General features: G+C 41.0%; 1 protein-coding gene across 1 annotated transcript; it reads right to left on the bottom strand.

The window, feature by feature from the left end:
- Positions 1 to 4,312: 4,312 nt before the first annotated feature.
- LOC308316230 (ammonium transporter Rh type C 2-like) lies at positions 4,313 to 13,098 on the bottom strand. The gene is made up of 11 exons (XM_080764726.1): positions 12,786 to 13,098; positions 11,556 to 11,748; positions 11,060 to 11,210; positions 10,803 to 10,950; positions 10,259 to 10,425; positions 9,021 to 9,158; positions 7,662 to 7,798; positions 6,871 to 6,995; positions 6,075 to 6,148; positions 5,460 to 5,536; positions 4,313 to 5,316 (listed from the first exon to the last, which is right to left on the bottom strand). Exons 1-11 carry the CDS (start codon positions 13,012 to 13,014, stop codon positions 5,283 to 5,285), a joined length of 1,473 nt encoding a protein of 490 aa, XP_080620852.1. The 5' UTR covers positions 13,015 to 13,098; the 3' UTR covers positions 4,313 to 5,282.
- Between the last annotated feature and the right edge of the window lie 5,028 nt (positions 13,099 to 18,126).

The raw sequence follows: 18,126 nt of genomic DNA, 5'->3' as shown, positions 1-18,126 counted from the left end.
GAGCGACTTACATTAAGCAAGAACAAAAGCATGGGAATACATCACATAAAAGCATTTATCATGAAGTGGAAAACAGGAAACAATAAATGGGTAATACATTTTAAATTGATATTGTAATCACAGACTATCTTCTTGGTGTCTTTGAACTATAATTTGACATTTGATTTAAACATACAAAAGGACGTCTTAAATTTGTACGCATGAATTCTGACCATAAGAAGCAAATACAGGCCTTGCTTATATGATAGGTCTTTCAGTTTAATCAAGCAATTATATGTTTTCAATGGTTATTTATTTATTTATTAGCTTGCTCTAATTGGATGCAGTTGGAGCACCTTAATTAGCTAAACCATTCAGCTGTGATCATTCTCACAGGTTCTAAATCTGCTCTGATCTCTACCTATTTCACACTGGCAAGGATCCCGTGGCCTTTGTGCTCCTATCAAAGCTCCCCTTGCTTTCCCCATGTTAGCACAGGGGTCATATACCCCCCTGAGACTTACCCCTCTGACCTCAACCAATGGACTCTTGTCAAGTGGATAAAAAGCGTTGATTGGCCTCTGATAATGCCTAGTGTTCTGTCAAATGAACATTTGATGAGAGTGACCATGACTGGCATGACATAAGGATATGGGAAATGCAGCTAATCAGCAGGACATCCTATGTGTGATATTACACTACAAGCTCTAGACTAGCACTACAAGATTGTTAGCCGTGCTGGTTAGATGGTGATGATGTCCTCTCTAGCCACCCTTTCACTTTCCTGCTTTCACTCTGACTTCATTTCCCTTTGTTTATTTTTCTTTCTTTCAATTCCCAATCTTTCATAAAGGCAACAGAGACCTGGGGCTCCATCTTGCGCCACACCCTTATCCCTCATCCCTAAACGTATTTGCCATTTTTTACTATTTTGAAAAACATTTTAAAATAGTTCAACTGGCCGATCTACATCGAGACATTGTGAGCTTGGAGATCGGCTATTTGAACTATTTTAAAAGGTTTTTTTAAATAGTAAAAAATGGCAAATTAGTTTAGGGATAAGGGTTAAGGGGTGGCGTAAGATATAGCCCCTTTACAAAATGAGATCACCCCTCACCATGAACAATGCACATCTACATCCTCTATGTTTCAAGGAGAACAAAACCTGATTGTGAAGTGGTCTTTGCAAGGCACTGGTATAGGGGCCCCTGGACAGGGAGGGTGCTTTCTGTGGGGCATGTTAACAACCAGAAAAGCTTTCACGTGGCTGGTGAGAAGATGGTGGATGCTGCACACATTGACCAGCCCAGATGGATTCAGCAGCCTGTTCCAATCAGCTCAGAAAGGTTATATATTTGCCAAGGCCGGAGGGGAGAGGGCCACCACCTTTTAGGAGTTTGTCAGTTCTCCTCCTTTCCCCATTCCACAAATTCTACTGCACTCTAACCTCACTGATTATATTCCCCGTCCAACTCCACCCCGTCGCACCCCGCTCAACAATAGGCCAATTTGTCCCTGTGGCTTGGTCCCCTGCTGCGTTATTTAGCCTCTCTTCTGCACTTCAATAGCAGGTAGTGATTAGAGAACTTCCACAATCTCGTCCCCATTCCGAGAAAATCCCTCCTCCCTGTCCCTCCAACCTTTAATCTGATTACAGGCATTGGGCAGCTTTTCAGATGAGGCCAGTCCCAGGGGGACAATAGTGGCCCAAGTGGTTTCACAAACACACTCCCAGGGGTCATATGATTCACGAGGAGCTGTGTCCACTCTCCTTTAACGTCAGGTCTTTTCAGGGGAGATAAAGAGTAGGATTAGCACTCCCTGCCTGTCAGTAAAATCTAGATTCTAGAGTATTCTGAAAAAAGAAAAAAAGTGGCTTTTTTTTTTTTACATTGATACGGCTGGCAGTATGGGTTAAACTGCATTAAACTGGTCAAGTGATTGTGGTGCAAGAAGGCACACTGGAATTGCACAGATCTTTGCAGTTAATAATTTGGATATGTTGTTATTCCAGAAAGTGAAGCTAATAAACTTTAACTTCATGCATGTTATCCAGTTTTCAATGTGCCATGCTGCTAATCGCTAGAATGAACATATTTATTTGATCTTGATACAAACAAACATCTGCAGTGTTGGGTCAGCTACATGTAGCTTAACTTGCCCAACACTGGTTTTAATTATGTATTTGATGTTTTTTTCCCAGTAATAATTGAGGCTCGAATACCTGCACGTATAGTGGAGTAAGCATGTAATTCTATTAAAGTTAATTAATAATATTAGCTATGATTTTGCAGTGTTGGGTCAGCTACAGTACATATGGCTATAGCCATCTCAGGCGCCGCGTCGGTGTGTAATATCCTTGGTGATGCTCTGGCTCCCTGTTTGTTTATACAGTTAATTATTGGACATTTCATTTGGCCAAAAGATCTGGCATATTCGCCGGAACACTTTTCAATTTTCCTCACGTCTTGTTTCTCAATGGCCCTCCAGGTTGGGGGTTGGGCGTGGCACTAACAATGCCACACCGTAAAAAAACTATTGTTACAGAAACTACAAGAAAGGGGCAGTGCACTTTTATTGTTGAGGGGCTCTGGCCCCTCCTATGCCCAGCTTTGTGTATTTGTACAACGGAAATTATTTGATTTGCCGAGCACGGAATGTGATGTATGATGATGACGTGTGATGATAAGAGTGCCCCACACTTTTTTATTTCACTGCAAATCTCGTCTTAATCACAGCATTTGACCCTGGTGTTGTAACCTCCTGGTTAACTCATTTAACCCTTCCAGTCATTGTAGAGGCCTCTTCCCTTCACTCAATAAAACTCCAGCCACCCGCAAATCTATCATGCCAGCATAAAGCCGATGTCCACACATTGCGTTTGGAGTTCATCAGTGTCACAGTGTTTGGTCAGGAAATGACCCTGTCTGGCCTTTGATCATTACCATCAGAATGGAAGGAGTGGGGAGGTTTGCACCGATGACCATTGACCACATGGACCCAGAGACCCAGACTAGTTCAGCCCCTCTCTTTTAGCGATCCACACCCACACATATGCTCATCTAGCCTACCAGAATCGTATAGCTAGGTCTGTATGTGTCAAGTTATTCGGGATTTTCTTCAGAAACCTTTTTGCCCAAACTTGAAAAACGGCTTAGCCGACAGGGGGAACTGTGGTCAACTCAAAAAGACAACTTCTTTCCTCTTTCCGTTTGTTTTTACTTGAAATTGTGGTACAGGTAAGTACAGTTGTTGGTTAGGTATTAGGTATTTAGGTTGAAAACCTTAAACAGAGAAAAAGACAAAAAACAAATACAAGCTGTCATTAACTATGTAAGGTCATACTTAAACAAAAAACAATAACTGAAATTCACTCATTTCACTCGAATAACCATAGTTACTAATGTAACCTACATGACTGAATCACTAGTCACTTCAGTAATCTAAATAAACAGTTTGTTTTAACTCATATTTCTTCCATAATTCAATTCAAGATCATCACATCAACTTAGCAAGCCTATATGCAACTTAAATCAAACTTATAGCTAATTATAGCAGTTAAAATTTGGCCTAGCAGCACAAAAACATAAATAACTTTTATAATAAATTTAAGCAACAAAATAAACTTCAATGCAGTAACAATTAACGCACCAGTGGCATTCCCCTTGATGGCTTGAGGTTTCGGTCTTCCCAGCTCCAATGTTTGCAGTTCAGTTCATGAAAAGTCTTTCAGTTTGTTCTGCTTCTCTCCATGCTGTGTTCTCCACTGCTGCTGCTCTCATATAACCTGACGCTGCCAGATGAGGGCGGTATTGCGGAAACATATTCCCCAACACAACACTCATCTGGGATCTCTGACAGAGTTGAGCCCTGAGTCAGATCTGCTTCGCACCGAACCAATCAGCGTGAGCTAAAGGCGGGATGCGGATGTGACGGTATATAGACACGTCGATATGATTGGTTGTGTTTGCACGCCCACACGGTGATAGACAGACGCTCCCATCCAATCATCTACCATGTATCTTGAAAAAAAGGAACAGCCCCGTCATCGAATTTGCTTCCGCGATCCCAGATCCAAATAAGCTGTGAAACAAATTTGTGTAGCAAGCTTTTTGGATCTGGCAGCGTCAGGTTAGCTCTCATACTGGACAAACACTTCCTGTTTTCAGTGCCTCGCCCCAATCAGTGATTGTCACCAGGTACTGACTACTCATGATCAGTGATTGACACCAATGATTGATGCCCATTAGGCCAATTTGGGGTTTTGACAGCACAGTATGTCAGTTAAATGTGTGGTGTTACTGTAAAAACATACTTGTGCAACCTCAAATCATAGAGTTTGAAAGCACCTTTATTAAAGTCACAGTGATATTTCAAGACACATATTTACAAAGCTTCTTCATAGTCCAAAACAAAGAACAATAAGAAGATACAGAACACATTCATTCATCCTTCTGTTTGCTACATTTCATTTAGACAAACAGATGTTCACACATTCAACAGCACATAAAACATGTCATAATCATGGCAACACAACTTTGTTAATAAGACAGAGATATACTGCATACAGAGTTATTTAAGATCTTCAATACCATTAACTCTTTGTTTAAATACTATAATTACTTCTCCCGTATAAATTATGCAAAGAAATCAATTGGAAAATACGACCTCAAAATCTCTCATCCTGTTCATGATACTTTGTTGCACGAGCTAAATTCCAATAGATGTGTCCACAAACACTTACATAAATATATAGTCTATATATATTTAAAATATATTACAACATCCATGGTGACTAAGTCACAAGTACATTACAGTGTCATTGAATTCTAATCTCAAAAATATACATTTCTTAAGGCAAATATTTAAATTGTGAAGCATTTTAAGTTAAGATAATACATCATTCCACTGTTTAGTGGAGTTAAAATCGCAAACATTCCCAATTATTCTGTATTCCCTGACTCTCCACAGATCTTGTTAAGACGTACCATCAATGTACAATAAGGACAGTACCATGTTATGTGTAATGTGGACTGATATCATATATCTTACCTTGGTGAGAATTCATATAATTCTACACATAGTCATAAAGCTTTTTTTTTCTATTATTGAAAATGACAATGTAGCCACCTATTTTGCGCTGACTCACCACTGTCATATAGGCTTCTAATTTGAATAGTTTAAAGTATACACGATTTGTATACAACTTCACAGGAAAATCAAAATGTACTCCTACGAATTGCCTTCTCTATCAGAGAGGGTCCTTCATTCATACTTCAGGGCTGTTTCTGGGATGCTCTAGTCTATGCTTGATCCACAGAGAAATTGGACTCAGACCTGTAGCAGAGAACAAGTATTTAGAATTAGAGTTCAATGGAAAAAGATGACCATGTAATAACAGGTAAGGATGATAAGGGTTCTTATCATCCATATAAAAGAGTGGTAATTGATGTTTCTATACTGGGGAGAGTAGGACTCACATTTCTGTATGCTTGTTTAATATCATATGGTTGTTGTATTCCAGAATAGGGGGGATTAACTCCTCCTCTTCAGGAACCTGGGGAGAAGTAACATTTGATCAGAACATTGACAAGAAACACTGTAGATTTTCAGTTAAATCCCTTCTTCTCTTAGATCTATTTCATCCTTCAGTCGCTTCAGGACTTCCCTACATCCACATCTTGATTCAACTAGTTTATGCTTCTAAACTGTACCAGAAATGACACATACACTGGTGTAGAAATAGAGGAATGGAAGCGCTGCAGGGATCTGTTAGTAGTGGCTCTTAGATGGGTGCTCTTTGGTGTATTTGCACTGTCCCCTTCTTTCTTCTGTTTCTTCAGATGCGGCGGTTGTTGGGGTGGGTGGGAGAGGGTAAGCTGAGCAAGCTGTGTATGTATGTATATATACCGGTATGTATGTATCTGTATCTTATCTCTATCTGTGTGCTCTATGTTTTATGTATCTGGTTCATGTTTCATGGGTTCCCCCTTGAAAATGAGATGCTGCATCTCAGGGGGCTATCCCTTCAATAAAAAAAAATCTGAAATGGGGCAATACTGTCATCTAGTGGTGAGATACTGAATAGCACTGACCTCCCAGTAAACCTCGTCATCAAAGCAGTTGTCATCAGCAGGGTCTCCCCAGCAGGGGAACCTCAGGAGCAAGCCTGTGAAGACAGAAGAATGGATGTTAGCTGGGGTTTTTTTAAGTATGTGGAAAAAACAGCATAGATCATGTTGTAGATTCATGCTGTGTTCATAGCAGACTAGCCTAGCAGTGACAGAACCTGGCCAGCTCTATTTTTGCAGAGTTGCAGATTAAGTATTGCTCAAGTGCACTGATTATATGAAAACGGAAAAGGTTTAAATATCACAGGGAAATTATGTTTTTCTTCCAGCTGTTACATAATGGAGCAGGGAATTGTGGGACGAGAGAAGAGGAGTGGAAGTGGTGAAACAAAAATGTAAGGTTGATGCTTCGCGGTGTCATTGGAGGACTGAAAAGCAGTTAAAGCCAGCTCAACTTTGATTTGTAGAAGTCAAAATAAGCAGAAATGTATTTCACTGAATGGAAATGACAAGCTTAGCTGGGGTAAATTTTTAGGACGCTGAAATACAGATTCTCTGTGATATTTGAAGATCGTGGAAAGTAGCCTATAACTGTTTAGACTTGAGTCTCTGTAGTGGTTTCATGATGGCTGCAGGCTTGTTTGTTTGTTTATTTTTAAAATAACTTCTAAAAGATCTCTATGAATACATGTTATGCATCTTCTTTGGGTTGTCCTATTGTCAATCCACAAGACATACAGACCACTTGGCATGACAAGGAAATTGTAGGCCTATATTGGTTCAGATATTACGGTATACAGTCCAAAGTTTCCAAACTTACCAACGAGAGATCCTCCACCAAGTCCAAATGCTATTGACACACATGTCCCAGCAGCTTGGAAGCCACCCTGCGTCAGCACAGTTCTGTCTTTAAAGTCCCCGAAAAAGTCAAACGTGTTGACCAACCTGTGGAGAACGGGGCATAATGTTAAGTTTCCTGCGAGATCCGATTACACGTCATTTTCTATCTGAATTCCATTTTGATCGTTTCGAGAAAGCGAAAGGGCCATTTATTTATAATGATACTGCATTAACATTTATTCTGATGGTTAAACAGTGACTTAAATCCCTAAAACGTGTTCTTGATGACTTAAATGTGGCCTAAATTCTCAAAGTTTTTTCTTATATGAAGAGATTACATTTACTAAAGAATAAACATTGCTGAGGAGATAAAGTGTTGTAATTCAGTTGTCTCCTGGAAGAGAAACAAAGCCTGGTCACCTGACTGTGATATCAGTGTCTCGGTTTACTGATGGAGAGATGTGTGTTTCTGATAGTTTATGAAGATAAAACAGTTTCCACTTTGAGACACACCTGTGTGTGTGTGTGTGTGTGTGATGGAGAGATGTGTGTTTCTGATAGTTTATGAAGATAAAACAGTTTCCACTTTGAGACAAACCTGTGTGTGTGTGTGTGTGTGTGTGTGTGTGTGTGTGTGTGTGTGTGTGTGTGTGTGTGTGTGTGTGTGTGTGTGTGTGTGTGTGTGTGCGTGCGACTGCGCGCGCGTGTGTGTGTGTGCAATGGATAAAAATGTGTGCGTGCGTGCGTGCGTGCGTGCGTGTTTCCACTCACCCCTCCCTTGTATAGACTGCTTCAGTGGCTGCTGCAGCAACGATGGCTCCGGTAAACCCTCCCAGCATCCCTGGTACGGCGTGCAGGTTGTGGACGCCACAGGTATCTTGGATCTTCAAGTATTTCTCCATCGCAGGCTGGAAGGCAGCAAGTGACAGGGGATCGTTTGTTACCTATACGTCATGCGTCATATGTCATGCGAGGCCTTTTGTCAAAATGACATGGAGAAAGTTAAGCAAATAATAGCAGAACGATTTGACATTACTCAACCCATTTTCAAAAAGAAAATAAGAACAAAGAAAACATTCACAGAGGAATGTCCAGGTTTTTCCTGTGCAATCAAAATTGTATTTCTATAGTTTGTTTAAGTAGCACAGCACCCATGGGGACACCTTCCTACTCCAGGAAGTCATATTGCATTAATTTAATTCACTCTGCTACACTGTAATGACACAGTGTTCATTTCATTCCGAAGGGTTTATGATTACAAATGAAAGGCCCGTCCATTTCTACTCTCTTGGTGGTGAAATTAACACTTGGGGTTTTACCGTGCATAGCAGTGTTGTTTTCGTTGACTAAAACTATGACGAAAAATGTTCGTCGACTACCTTTTTTCACTGACGAAAACTAAATGGAAACTAAATAAAAACTAAGCCATGGTGACTAAAACTGAGACTAAATATATTGCCAATTTCGTCAACAAATAAAAACTAGACTAAAACGTTAGGAATGGACTATAGTCATGGACAAGAGATCCAGTATAAGCCATTTTACACTTGGTTGCATGCTGAAAATAGCAGATCTACAAGCTCACAACGCGTCGTGAGCTTGTAGATCTGCTATTTTCAGCAAGTGTAAAATCAGTCATTACGACGGCATCGAGGCCCGCCAAAATACATTTTAGTCGACTAAACTAAACTACATTTAGTTGACTAAAATCTTATGATATTTAGTCGACTAAAACTAGACTAACACTAAAACATTCCAGGTGACTAAAATGTGACTAAAACGAAATGAAAACTATTCAAGGGACTATGACTGAAACTAAAATAGAAATTTGCTTAAATTAGCCTCCCCCTGGCCAGCCTGATGGAGGGGAAGAAACTCCCCCCTGTCAGGTGTAAAGGAGCAACTTGGACACTCAAGCATGAAGGAAGCATGAGTTAAGTCCGTTTCTCTCCCCAGGTTGGCGGAGGGTGTGTAGAGCCCAGGATCACATTAGATGATTGACACAGGGGTGAAAAATGGGTTACAAAATCGTGGGATAAAAAATATATTAAAAAAAGAAAGAAATTTGCTGCCAGAAACAACACGGTTTCAAACATGGACATAATCAAAATGAATAATGTGCGTGCTCACAGAGACGACGACGTAGCCGAAGGTGGAGATGATGCCACAGCAGAAGCCCACGATCAGTGCGCCGTATGGTGTGATCATGAACTCAGCGGATGTTCCCATGGCCACGCCCCCTGCCAGGGTAGCATTCTGGATGTGTACCTGTCAGTCACAGAGGGAGGGCGTGTCAGTCAGGTCAAAAAATACATGCCTATTAATGTTATGTCTTTATATTGTTTTAATGATGACGATAACTGGGGGGAGGGATGGGGTGAGGGAGAAAAAAAAATGGTATGTTCAAACTGTACTAAATTGTTGATGCCTACTACCAATAAACATATATTAAAAAAAAAAAAAATACATGCCTCAGACAGTCTGCAAATCACATCTCAACGGTATGATCATTGATCATTGCATGCTCATCTCATCTCATTTTATTTAATGACACTTCAGCTTTAACCATGCCGTGGTTTTCAACCCTTTTCATACCGACTAGGCCCATTATTTATTGGGCATTTGAGCCCATTTGAGATAGAATTAATTGTAAACAATTCCATGCTGTGTATTGATGTTAATGGTACCATAGGAGAGATAACAGGCAAACGTTGATAAAAATTGCAATTATTCTACATTCTCTAATAGAGTAGACTGCTTGTACATTAAGTAATGCAAATGTGTTTAACAATAACTTTTGAGAGCGTAAAATGAAACCAAATAAACCTGTAAGGGTCCATTTGGTTTCATTTTAGACTCTCAAGAGTTAAAGATCTATAAGGGTCCATTTGTTCGGGACCACCTGGAACCTCCTCATTGAAGCAAAGTGGACAGTTCAGAAACCCGCCTACCAGTGACATCATCAAACAAAACTTTGAATGTTTTGTTTTATTAATGCGAGAATAATGGCTTCTACTATAACATGCTAACTGTCCAGGAAGAGAAAACATGGAGTTTCTCTTTAGCTTGTATTCCCCAGTGATGATGTCACTGGTTGGTAGGCAGGTTTCTAAACTCCCCCAGTACAAAAATAGCAAGCCTTAGTGAATGAAGAAAGGTTGAAAATGGGTGAAATGGTCATTTAAGCCCTATTTTGCATTCTCAACAACTTTCAAAAATAGTGGAAATAGCAGATTGGCTATATTTTTTGTTTTAGAAATGTTTGGATTTTTATTATTATTATTAATATTTGTAATAGTGTCTTTTTTTAATGCAAGGACGCCCAGGTTGAAAGTGGTCGAGTATCTCTTTAGTTGTTTGTTTGTTACCATATCAAGCTTGCCGCCCTTCTGGGACGCGCTGGACACACACACGGTGGTCAGAACACAGGAGGCCAGGGCCAGGTAGGTGTTGATGGCTGTCCTGTGCTGTCCGTCACCGTGGTCTGTGATAGCGCCGTTGAAACTGGGCCAGAACATCCACAGGAACAGTGTGCCTGTGTGGTTCAACAGGACAATAGGATTCTGTCACCATGCATTACAGTCATTGTTTGTTTTTGGTGTTTTTGGTTTTCATTTTATATGCAATTTTAGTAATCCCTATCACTGCTAGTGCTAACTATACTTGTCTGCTCTGGTACACCAGCCGTTTCTTTTTACTTGACTGCGAGGATGTACTATTTGTGGGGGAACACGCTAATCCTAGTCATTCCAGTTCCACTCCCTGCTGAACAGGTGCCGGACCAACTTGCAGGAGTCATAGTGAAGCTACAAAGATCACCCTTCCCCTGCCGGCTGCCCACCCACAAACAAGACTGACTGTGTTTGTTGGTGCGACTGGCAGGCATATATAGTCAAGACATTTCCAACTCACCAATCATGGCAAACACATCAGAGTGGTAGACGGAACCATTGCGGCCGCTGCTCTGGTGTAGGTTTGGTCGGTAGAGGACCCAGGAGATGGCCAGGCCGTAATACCCTCCGAAGCAGTGAATAATCATGGAGCCACCGGCATCTCTGCACTGCAAATAATTAGAATTCTTCTCAATATTTACATTTATCAATTATCAAACATACAGTAACTGATTCAGGAGATAATTAATTGTGTATTGTGTACTTTATGGGACTCACATGTAGGAGGCTGAGTATAATGTACTCTTCCACAGCAAACAGCGTGACACCAAATAGGGTAAGAACCAATAGCTGCACTGGGCTGACTTTTCCCAGGCAGGCGCCGTAGGCTATCAGACAGCCAGCTACACAGAAATCTGCATTGATGAGACTGAAGGAGGGTGGAGTGGGGACAGGACAAGATATATGATGTTGGACATTGAGCAGACTAACTTGCAGTGCAGTGCAGATCGTAATCTTTTAAGAAGAAAGTATGTTCGCCATTCAAACCGTCATTCAAAACTTTGAGTACAACAAAGGAAAAGAACACACGTGTACTCAAGAGTGACAGGAGTAATGAATGAGTAATGTGAGTGTTACATAAGCACTGTAGCCTACGTTCATGTGATATAGCCTATTGTATGTAGGAGTTTAAGTTACAGTAATAAATCTACAGTATGTTGACAGATTTATGGCATGACTGCACTGTTCTGATTTCTAGGAAAGCTTTAATTACCTCTCAACTCCGATGTAGATCTTTCCGGTTTCGTGGTCGAGAGAATGAAACCAGCCTTGCATGAGAAGAGCCCACTGGACACCAAAAGCTGCAATCAGAAAGTTGAACCCCACCGCGCCGAAGCTGTAGCGTTTCAGAAAGGTCATGAGGAAGCCGAAGCCAACGAAGATCATGACATGGACGTCCTGGAAGCCTGCAAACAAATAGTGTTATGGTTAATTCATATATATATATATGAATTAGGCTTTAGTTGAAGTCACAGGCTAAACTGCATTGTAATAATATCAAGTTGAGGTAAGATTATCCTTTTCACAGTGTCATGTGTCATAGCAGGGAGGTGCAGCTAAGAAATGTATTGTTGATATGTTCAATTTAGTTGTACCAGTAAAGCATTGCTTTTGGCATTATGTGGAAACAAGTCCAAGGCAACTTTTGATTTTGAAACAAAGTATTGTTTCATTTGCCTTTAGTCAACAACAGTTCAGCTGCTCATTAGATAACAATCTACGTAACAATTAATGTTCTCTGTGATCATCAACTTGTCAATGAAATGAATCAGTACAAAACTGCCAAGGAAGGCATACAATGAAATAATTTGTGTTTGACCGTTCAAACAAGCAGCACATGCATTCTGATAATCAGTGCTAATTGAAAAGATCCAGAGATGACCTATGTCAGCACTATGGACTCTTTTGGTGTAGTGTTGTAATACAATGATTATTCATAAAATTGGTTAAGTAAGTATTTTCATTTTTTTCCTGTGGCAGATTCGTCTGATTTTCAAGCTAAGAATTTTCTTTTTTATAATGTATTTCCACTTTAAAATATCACTGTAGGTGAGATGGCATGCAGAATAACTTAATTCACTAAATTAATCTAGATAATGCTGTTAAATAAAAATATTAATATGCCAATATTAATATGCCAATTTCAATGTTTTTAAGTTAGACTATACCCGTTTATGAAATTAACTGCTAGACATGTATTTTGAAATGTGAATTCCTAACTCCTTTGTGTGTTCTGTCTGTAACTGGAGTTTTAATTATGCTGCTCTCTGTCTTGGTCAAGTTTCCTTTGAAAATTTGTTTTTAGTCCCACTGAGATTTAAAAAAAGAAATCTCAGTAGGACTATCCTGGTTAAATAACTAGACATTGTAGCCTATGTACAGCAAATTAACGCAAAAAAAATATCCAGCTAAAAGATACAAGTGACCGTTCTTAAATACTTACTTGGATATCTGAAGTAGAAGTCGTTTTCGGCATCGCTGGTAATGTTGTAGTGTTTTTTGTGCTCAATCCATTTCCCCGTGTCCGACTCGTCATCATAACGGATGAAGACTCCAAATAGGATGATCATGGCAATCTGCCATACCATCGACACCACTGGCAAACTGACATGCACATTGGTGTTTTTCTGCCGGCAGAAGAAGTTCTTGGCTGCCTGAACACAGTTCCCCATGGTGGTGCTGCTGCTGCCTCTGAAGATGAACTATCTGTGGTCAGTTCTCAGTCTGCCGTTGCTCCTGAGAGACTTGCAAGCATCACAACAGGTATATATGGGCCTTTGGAGAGGCGTGTCCTCCTACTCGGAGCACCACCTGTACAGTATGTTAGTTCCTCCTGACCCAGAGGTACAGTATAGCCCCTGATGGTGACATTCTTAAAACATGTGCTGTAGCACATGACAGCTATAGGGAACACACACACACATACACATGGATTTACATCACACACATACTGTACTACAAAACAGCACAACTGGCCCGTTGTCAACAGTATATTTAGTCATAGTTTTAGTCACCATAGCTTAGTTTTCATTTAGTTTTCGTCAGTGAAAAAAGGTAGTCGACGAACATTTCTCGTCATAGTTTTACTCAACAGAAACAACACTGCTCACAGGCCTCAGTCTGATGGCCTCAAAAGTCTAATATCTCCTCCGGTCAATAGGGATGTCTAGTGGGGTTAAGGTATTGGACTTTGACGTGGGAGACCCGAGTTGGAATCCCAGGCGTTACCTATTTTGCGTAGTTCACCACCTGTTCGGTGTGTATATATGTCCCAGGTGAGTTTCTCAAGGACTCCCACCCAAGAATTTGAAGTTGCTGCATGCATGAGTCATGACTCTCTCCACTGCAGCAAAGATGAGGCTGTGTTTGTTGTCTGCATGGCCTCCTGTAGTCCATGATGTGCTCTTGGGTCTTATTGATGTTGTGACAACTTGTGAGCTGGAGTTGTATCCTCACAGTGAAACACCACAGTCGAGAGTCGAGACATGTGATTGTGTGTTCTGCCTATAGTGTAGGACCACATGTAGGCATAGTAGGGAAGGGACCAGTGATGTATCCCAAGGTCATCACCTGGGACGTATCCTCAGTGATGTATCCCAAGGTCATCACCTGGGACGTATCCTCAGTGATGTATCCCAAGGTCATCACCTGGGACGTATCCTCAGGCCATCAAGGTTTCTCGGACATCATACCCCTCACTCAGGTGACCCAGCCGAGGTAAAATGGTACATTTATATACGTAACACCTTTATCCAAGGCGCTTTACATAGATTGTGCATTACATTCACCCATTCATACACCGATTGCGGCGGAAGCCATGCAAGGTACCAACCAGCAAATCGGGAGCAATTTGGGGTTCAGTGTCTTGCCCAAGGACACTTCGACATGTAGACAGGAGGAGCCGGGATTCGAACCACCGACCCATGGATCATTGGACGACCTGCTCTACCTCCTGAGCCACAGTCGGTGATCAAGTCCCGACTTACGTCCCAGTAGCTACCCTCGATCAGTCCCACTAGGGAAAGACCAGGGCCATACAATCCGCCGCCCTGGAACTACTCTGCTTTCACATTCTGAGCTTGTAGGTAAATATTTGGCCAAAGTTACTTGCCAAATGGTCCAAATTACCCGACAAATAACCGATTTTCACGACCGCACATGAACGTGTGCGAGCGGGGACCGTTTCATCAGAAAACCCATGGCTGATAAAGCCTAGTTTCGCCACTGAGCCTCACCATATGTTTGTGCTGCACCCCCCACCTCCTGTACTGTAGATCGGCTACTTTCGCCATTTCATCAATTTGATTTGGCCTAATGTTGGTGTGTTTAACAATGAGTTTAAGTCTTCTAAACACTTAGACAGAGGATCGGCTTGGCACATTTTGTTGCCCCCCTCGGCATGTTGCCCTATATGCACAGTTTCGTGCCTGGCGGCGGCAATGACATTCTTTAAGCTTAATTGAGTGTCACAACAAGCTTTTAAAATTCTACATTGACACAATAATATCTGCCCAGACTCTTAAGTATTATAAGAGCTCCCCTGGAGAGCTCATCTTGACCATCTGACATCAGATATATTTGTATTGATTTTTTTCCATAAAAAGAAATGAAAAAAAGTAATTAAAAAAACATTGCCCTTCGCGTAGGCTATTAAAGGGCCAACATCAGTCACCAAACATGGTGTTTTCAATCAATCTATCGTGGTTAAAAGGGAGTTTGAAGTTACAATGTGTTTGTACAGGAAAATGTATCTAAATACTGAATCAAGAAACCTAAAATAGCCCCAAACATGCTTGAACGTGAAATAACCCTTTAAGAAGTGAGTGGTGCAACCCTGTGTGTGTGTGTGTGTGTGTGTGTGTGTGGGGAGTTTCAGACCCACAGGAACGCACGATTCTGGCAAAGGTTGAGAAATTACAGAGTTACCGTGTGTGCGGGTCATTCTACTGTACTGTACTGTACTGTACTGGCACACCCAAAATCACCATATATACAGTTAATATGTGTGTGTGTGTTTGTGTGTGTGTGTGTGTGTGTGTGTGTGTGTGTGTGTGTGTGTTAGGTTGCGCACAGGTAGTGAAAAATAACCATGCTGTTTTCGTGCTCAGACCCACCCAGCCAGCCACACACACACAGCTCCGTAAGGGAGTGGTTGCACCACTCAAAAAGATAGCATCCTCTGTGTCATTATGTGGAACAGATTAGAACTGCTAGTCTGATGACTGATTGAATGATAGCGAGTGTGTGAGTGAAAGAGAAAGAAAGGGAATATACTGTAGAGTGAGAGATTCCTATACAGTCAACCGTTGGATGTCTGTGTCCAGTCTATCCACAAATCAACTCTGGTTTGAGTAACACTTAAAGCGGCACCATGTCACTTTTTCTTAATGAATTCAATTACATTTTGCCCAATCTGTATGGTAGAGTATGTTAATGACAATATCTAACAATATAGAAAAAATAAGGTAAAAGTGGAAGCTCTATGCAATACAATAATGCTCTTTTTCAATGCTGACAGCAAATGAAAAACTGAATAATTGCAAAAGAGATAAATAAAAATGTGTTAGACCTGAAAGCATGTTAAATGTTAAATAAAGTAATTGTGAAATAATTGTGATTATTCATTACAGTAATTAATGTTGAACTAGGCTTTGGTTATAAAATAATTTAATTGTCCATTTAATTACAATATGCATGTGACCACATGTAACACACTAGTGCACGTTTGTCTCTCTTCTGCCGAAAACGTGTGCAATGAGTTCCTGCTTTACCATAATACTATATGAAAAAAAATAAACATTCCAGATGATATCACGTGTTTATATACGTATGCAGTTTATGCACTATACTGAATTATGTGCAACATGAACTCTTACTATCACTTACAGCTGTACAGTAGGCACACGTGTGCTCATGTGACGTCAAAACAAACACTGTACAAGTGATTTTCAGTTGTACAAACTTATGCCACACTGTCACCACCGGCACAGATTGACGATTGTACCTCCATTGCATTCAAACTGAATCAATACTTAAAATGAGCTTTGTTTCTATAGATTCGTAGTCTACAGTATGTAAGCTGCAGTCCATGTGGGGAGGACTGATAACATTTATTTTAATTGCTTTTTTAGTCAAATAATATACAAAATGCACTGGCTTCCACCGTTCAGCGTTCGCACCAAGAGTACATCTCAAATCTACTGCCAATACAGAATATCTACCATTTAGCCACTTAAACACAATATTTGTTGACTGGGGTCCCCCAGGTGCCCCCCCCTTTTTTCTCCCACTACACCAAATCTCGAAAAACAACAGCTCTACAATCTCACAGTGCGTTGCTTACTAAATGCAACCTCTCAGTAACAGTTTAGCCTTTTACAGTGTGGTCCGTTGGAATGATGAAAAGAATATGTTCTGGGCTCACGCATGGCAGGTAACTTTAGTACAAACATTTCAGCAATGGAACACTGAAACATGTGACAAAATGACAGTATAGACGCTTCAGATTGTATCTCTATTAGGTGGGTGGCATTCCAAAGTAGTCACATGGTGTGTTTTCTCCTCCTGCCCTTGACGAGAACATTCCAGTATCGAGATGTAGCTCGAGATTTTATGAGGTGTCACTCAGAAGCAGCAGTGATGCACAGACCAAGCAGCAGACCATATATCAGACTAATCAGACAGCACAGAGGTTTGTTTTTCTTGCCCTTCTCTTTGCCAAGTTGAAGCATATCCATGCCAAGACTGCTATTTAGTTTCACTCGTGATTATTAAACCATATATTATAAAAAATAAGCTTGTCATTTTGATTCAACCACATGAACCCTTGCGTGAGCTTGTAGCTTCTGGCAAATACCTCCCATTATAACAACGAAACTAAACACTACAAAGAAACAAATAATAAAAACTCAACTCAAACTAGCGTGAGACTGTCATAATCTATAACTGAAACTACACTAAATTGAAAACAAAACAAAAAACAAGTAAAAGTACAAAACCTTGCACGCATGCACACACGTGAGGACGCATGCACACAGACACACACAGACGTGGATGCATCCACTGTATTCCGAGTTTGAAGTCACATGTAGAACTCTCACATGCACGTGAACACACACACACACACACACACAGAGCCAGATCAAAACATTACCAGTAAGACGCCTGAGGGCGAGAATATGTTGCGTGCACGCATCCGCCTCATTGACGGCAGACTGCTGGGCGAGCGCTGGCATGGGTGGTCAGACCGACATGGAATTAATTCTGTACTGGCCATATAATAATAATAATATATATGGAATGTCAGAACAGGTCAGCTCCATACAGTATATGGAGATCTAAGGGTGGCAGCGGGGACATTCTCTTCAGTGTATGTACAGGGTTTGATGAGGGCCCAGGTAGGGCCGGGCCTTCATTTTCGTGCCTGTTGAGAACTCTAGTTTTCGCCGGCTGCCGGGTGTGGCTGCACTAATAACGTTGGGGCAGGCCCGTCTAGAGTTTAAATGGACAGGTATCAGTCAAAAGGGAGACATCGAAGAGGAAGGATGGATGGGGAAGGATCAACATATGGAATGTCAGAACAGGTTCTGACATATATCCATATATGGAGATCTAAGGGTTTAGGGTCAGGTGTAGAGTTGCTGGCCAATAGAGCGTCGCAGTCCCTCCCCCTTTCAGAACGACGAGTGGCCCAGGAATATTGTGTTTGTTGTCATGATTTGTCACGATCCGAGTTGGCTTTGTCCGCGGCGTAACAGTCTTTATATAAATACTTTTTGAAAACC

The sequence above is a fragment of the Protomyctophum bolini genome, assembly GCF_963924005.1.
Source record: "Protomyctophum bolini genome assembly, chromosome: 1".
Taxonomy (NCBI): Eukaryota; Metazoa; Chordata; class Actinopteri; order Myctophiformes; family Myctophidae; genus Protomyctophum; species Protomyctophum bolini.
This window is presented reverse-complemented; position numbering and strand designations above follow the sequence as displayed.

What these genes read in the sequence shown, in the direction of transcription:
- LOC308316230 (XM_080764726.1), bottom strand. Translation starts at nt 13,014, where the DNA reads ATGGGGAACTGTGTTCAGGCAGCCAAGAACTTCTTCTGCCGGCAGAAA. An exon ending in TCGGCTACGTCGTCGTCTCT is followed by an intron (nt 7,799 to 9,020) that starts GTGAGCACGCAC and finishes GCTGCCTTCCAG; the next exon opens with CCTGCGATGGAGAAATACTT. An exon ending in ATGACGAGGTTTACTGGGAG is followed by an intron (nt 5,537 to 6,074) that starts GTCAGTGCTATT and finishes ACTTCTCCCCAG; the next exon opens with GTTCCTGAAGAGGAGGAGTT.